General features: G+C 42.5%; 1 protein-coding gene across 2 annotated transcripts in view; it reads right to left on the reverse strand.

Moving 5' to 3' along the window:
• The window catches only part of LOC126397832 (receptor-type tyrosine-protein phosphatase mu-like), a 152,830-nt gene that overhangs the window by 73,080 nt on the left and 73,993 nt on the right, over nucleotides 1–5,757 (reverse strand). For both annotated transcript variants that reach the window (XM_050056826.1, XM_050056825.1), the window contains exon 7: nucleotides 3,719–3,893. In XM_050056826.1, coding sequence (XP_049912783.1) covers nucleotides 3,719–3,893 — 175 coding nt within the window. The remainder of the gene's footprint in view (nucleotides 1–3,718; nucleotides 3,894–5,757) is intronic.

Consider the following 5,757-nt stretch of genomic DNA (forward strand, 5'->3'; position numbering starts at 1 on the left):
TTTGTTTCCTTGCGGACGAGAAAAGGGGGAGCGCACATTTCCGAGAAGGCGTGTCCTTTTCAAAAATGCAAGAGGCGTTGCTTTGTTGCCGGCCGTTTTCGCCGGTGTGTTAAACACACTTTAGAAAGGAGTGTCCCCAGACTATCAGAAGGCGGAGATCTCTGATTGTCTGGTGGCGAGACTACACACAGTCTCACTGCTCATATTACACAGACTGTTATCATGTACCGTTAGTACCTTTACCTACGGAATGTAACACACCCAGGATGCGTATATAACCCACGTAATCATAAAGGGTGCAATCATGTGACCAATGTGCTAAGAGGAAAAGAGGAAGAGGACACTTAAAGAGTCCGGTTGGGTTACTATCCTAAACCTAACCTACGTAACTTTACAGTAAGTACGTATCTTTACTTTCACAATCCTAACTACATAATTCTATTCTAAGTATGTAACTTTACTATCCTAAACCTTACTATGTAACTCTACGTTAAGTATGTAACTTTACTATCCTAAACTTAACCTATGTAACTCTACGTTAAGTACGTAACTATACTTTCCTAAACCTAACCTACGTAACTCTACGTTAAGTACGTGACTTTACTTACCTGAACGTAAACTATGTAACTCTATGTTAAGTACATAACTTTACTTTCCTAACCACGTAACTCGGGTTAAGTAGGTAAGTATTAGGTACTTAGTATGGAACTTTACTTTACTTTGTAAAAAAAACTTGTATTATGTACATACTTCGTATAAAAAATGTAACTTTGCATTAAGAATGTAACATGTTAAGTGCGTAACTTCTCGTTAAGTATATACCTTTGTAAAACGAATGTCACTTTGGGTTAGGTATGTAACTTCGCATTCAGTACGTAACTTTGCTTTCAGTACATAACTTTGTGTTTAAAACATAACTTTGCGTTCAGTATGTAATTTTGTGTTTACTACGTAACTTTGTGTTCAGTATGTAATTTTGTGTTTACTACGTAACTTTGCATTCAGTATGTAAATTTGTGTTTACTACATAACTTTGCGTTCAGTATGTAACTTTGTGTTTAGTACTTAACTTTGCATTCAGTGCATAACTTTGTGTTCAGTACGTAACCTTGCTTTCAGTACGAAACTTTGCGTTTAGTACGTAACATAACGTTCAGTGCGTAACTCTGTGTTTAGTACGTAACTTTGCGTTCAGTACCTAACTTTGTGTTTAGTTTGTAACTTTGTGTTCAGTACGTAACTACGTGTTCAGTATGTAACTTTGTGTTTTCAATACGTAACTTTGTGTTCAGTATGTAACTTTGCTTTCAGTATGTTTACTTTGCGTTCAGTACGTAACTTTGCATTTTCAATATGTAACTTTGCATTCAGTACGTAACTATGCGTTCAGTATGTTACTTTGCATTCAGTATGTTACTTGGCTTTCAGTATGTTTACTTTGCGTTCAGTACGTAACTTTGCGTTTTCAATACGTAACTTTGCATTTTCAATACGTAACTTTGCATTTTCAATACGTAACTTTGCGTTCAGTACGTAACTTTGTGTTTTCAGTACGTAACTTTGCATTTTCAATACGTAACTTTGCATTCAGTATGTAACTTTGTGTTCAGTACGTAACTATGTGTTCAGTATGTAACTTTGCGTTCGGTACGTAACTTTGCATTTTCAATATGTAACTTTGCATTCAGCATGTAACTTTGCATTCAGTACGTAACTTTGCGTTCAGTACGTACTGCATAAATGATAAACAGTATAATATTTGCCTCTGAGATGCAGTAAAAGTATAATGTGGCATGAAAACCTACCCTGAACACCTACCTGCCAATGGGACAAGGGATGGAAATTAGCCGCTTGGCTACAATCTCTTACATATTTACATAGTTAATGTTCATTGATATGTTCTGTCCCATTTTTAAAAATAAACAAATAAATAAAAAATAAAATAAAAAGTACTCGAGTAAATTACAGTTACCTGGGATCTGGACTTGAGTAATTGTCGTTCCACCACTGCTGAAACCTGAAGACTGAATACAGCTCAGTGTAGAAGATTATAAGAATCTAAGATAAATGATTCCAGATCAAACTGATTAGTTAGACAGTAATACAATCTATACTCTGCTACTGGGCCAATAATCAATACACTATCAGTATTGATGGTGATGTTGAAACGTGGAGAGGAGGAATTTCTATAATGATCTTCACTTTTGTTCCTCGCGTCTCCTCCAACACATCGGCATGATGGGAAAGGAAAATACCCAGAATCCTCCCTGAACAGGCACAGATGAAAGTGACGTTTCTGAGACGAGTGACAGCTCCGTCACATAATGAGTCGTCATTAATGCGCTCTGCACCTGCGTCTGTGTGTGTGTGTGTGTGTGTGTGTGTGTGTGTGTGTGTGCGCGCGCGTGCGCGTGTGCGTGTACGTGCACGTGTGTGCGTGTTAGTGGCTGGGGTTAGCGCGCTAACACTCTGACAGGAGGAAACGGAGGCTTTTACTTTGGAGTGATTCATCTTCACAAACGCAGACACTCTTTGACAAAACGCCGCCGATGATTCTCCTTTTTTACACAAACGGAGGTTCTAATGAGGCTCGCTCACACACACACACACACACACACACACACACACACAAAACACACACACACACACACACACACACACACACACACACACTTACTGTAACACACACGCGGTGCAGTAATGAGGTGTGCAGCTTTAATAAAGCTTCCTAGTTTGACGACGGAGTCATTAAAATAAAAATGTAACAAACTGCAGCTTTAAAGGACAGAGACAGGTGGAGACACAGAGACAGACAGGTCAAGACAGGTGGAGACACAGAGACAGACAGGTGGAGACAGAGAGACAGACAGGTCAAGACAGGTGAAGACAGAGAGACAGACAGGTCAAGACAGGTGGAGACAGAGAGACAGACAGGTCAAGACGGGTGGAGACAGAGAGACTGACAGATCAAGACAGGTGGAGACAGAGAGACAGACAGGTCAAGACGGGTGGAGACAGAGAGACAGACAGGTCAAGACAGAGAGACAGACAGGTCAAGACAGGTGGAGACAGAGAGACAGACAGGTCAAGACAGGTGGAGACAGAGAGACAGACAGGTCAAGACGGGTGGAGACAGAGAGACCGACAGATCCAGACAGGTGGAGACAGAGAGACAGACAGGTCAAGACAGGTGGAGACAGAGAGACAGACAGGTCAAGACGGGTGGAGACAGAGAGACCGACAGGTCAAGACAGGTGGAGACAGAGAGACAGACAGGTCAAGACGGGTGGAGACAGAGAGACAGACAGGTGAAGACAGGTGGAGACAGAGAGACAGAGAGGTCAAGACGGGTGGAGACAGAGAGCAAGTGGAGACAGGTCAAGACAGAGAGACAAGTGGAGACACAGAGACAGATGTGGAGACACAGAGACAGATGTGGAGACACAGAGACGGGTGGAGACAGGTGTCCTCTGCGGAGGTCACACTATGGAAGAAATGAGATCTTCAACATGTTCAGAAGCAGTTTTATAGATTAATCAAAATGCTTTAAATTTCTAAATCAAATGAAAAGTGATGTCATTAAAACAGAGAGCGGAAAAATCAACAACGTCACGACAAAATAAAAAATAAATAAACCTAAATCTAAGAATAAAAAGAAAACAATAAAATACATATAAACATTACAGGGGTCAGTGGCAAATGAGAAGACAGGACTCACGTTTGACTGTGAGGTCAGCGTAGGAGGACACGCCCACACCTCTCTCTGATTGGGCAATGCAGCGATAGCGTCCGGAGTCTCCCTTTGTTGTGTTCTCCACATCAAAGCTCGCAACGTAACGCCGAGAATTCACCGGTTTAGTTTCTCTGACAATCGCCTGTCGACCACCCATTCCCTGATGACCACAAACACAACACATCAGAGTAACACTGCACAGAGTACACTGAATGTTGGGTAAAGATGGGTATTGAGGGTATAAATGAATATAGATGGGTATAGATCAGTATTGCCCACTTGACCATCAAATTCTACTGCAGAGACTGGAACACTTAATTGGCCTAAAAGGTTCTGCACTGAGCTGGTTTAAATCTTATTTATCTGATCGTATTCAGTTTGTTGACGTTCATAATGAATCATCCTTACATACTAAAGTTTGTTTTGGAGTTCCGCAAGGTTCTGTGCTCGGACCAATCCTATTTACTCTATATATGCTTCCTTTAGGTAACATCATTAGAAATCACTCTATAAATTTCCATTGTTATGCGGATGATACACAGTTGTATTTATCTATGAAGCCAGAAGAAAGTAATCAATTAAAGGACAACTTCTGTATTTTTCAACCTGGGCTCTATTTCCCCACGTGTATGTGTGCGTATGATTCATGGGTACCACTCATTCTAAAATTGGTTCAGTATTGAGGCGCGAAACGAGCTAAAACGGTAATGGGGCAAATGCGTCACGTATAAAAGTGCTTTTTTTCGCCACTGACTGGTTCAGATCGCCAGTGCTATCTCTGTAGATAGCATATTGTAGCGGCCCTGGGGCAGTGGTGAGTGTGAATGAGTGGAGTCAGCTGTCAGTCAGTGCTGGAGCAGAGAGGGGGAGGGCGGCCCCGCTGGGTACTGTAAGTGAGTATGTGTGTGTGAGGTGTGTGTTTTTTCGCCACTGACCGGTTCAGATCGCCAGTGCTATTTCTGTAGATAGCATACTAGCGTTTCCCTTACCTCTGGGCTGTGTGATGTCACGAGCTTTGCTCCACTGTGTCTGTAACTCTCTCTACTCGTGGGACAGCCGTTTTCTTGAGGAAGAGGTGTTTTGGGATTGGATGTCTTCTCTTCTTCGGCTGGCAGTAGTCATCTTGGGAGAAGTGAGCACTGCAGACCCGATGGTCTGCAAGGCGCAGTGTCTGGACAGGAGTGTTAGCATCCATTTGTAGCACAACTAGCCACAACTTCAGCATCTCGCCGTCCGACAAAGGCAGCCTATGAAAGCTATACGGGTTGTTGCGCGACATCCTGTTCTTGCGTTCGGGAAAAAAGGCCCGTTTATTTGAGCACTCCAAAAACTCCGGTAACACACCAGGGGGTAGCACGTAAAAGACTCCGTCGTCTGACTCTTCTAGCGTAACACACACATACTCACTTACAGTACCGAGCGGGGCCGCCCTCCCCCTCTCTGCTCCAGCACTGACTGAGAGCGGGGCCGCCCTCCCCCTCTCTGCTCCAGCACTGACTGACAGCTGACTCCACTCATTCACAGTCACCACTACCCCAGGGCCGCTACAATATGCTATCTACGGAGATAACACTAGCGATCTGAACCGGTCAGTAGCGAAAAAAAGCACTTTTATACGGGACGCATTTGCCTCCATTACAGTTTTAGCTTGTTTCGCACCTCAATACGGAACCAATTTTAGAACAAGTGGTACCCATGAATCATACACAAACATACACATGGGGAAATAGAGCCCAGGTTGAAAAATACCGAAGTTGTCCTTTAACTAAACTTCATAATTGCCTTAAAGAGCAAAAAACTTGGATGAGCACCAATTTCCTGATGTTAAATTCAGACAAAACTGAAGTTATTGTTCTTGGCCCCAAACAACTCAGAGACTCTTTATCTGATGACATAGTTTCTCTAGATGGCATTGCTCTGGCCTCTAGCACTACTGTAAGAAACCTCAGAGTAATATTTGACCAAGATTTGTCTTTTAATTCTCATTTAAAACAAACCTCACGGACTGCATTTTTTCATCTGCG

Source organism: Epinephelus moara, chromosome 11, assembly GCF_006386435.1.
Source record: "Epinephelus moara isolate mb chromosome 11, YSFRI_EMoa_1.0, whole genome shotgun sequence".
Classification (NCBI taxonomy): Eukaryota; Metazoa; Chordata; class Actinopteri; order Perciformes; family Serranidae; genus Epinephelus; species Epinephelus moara.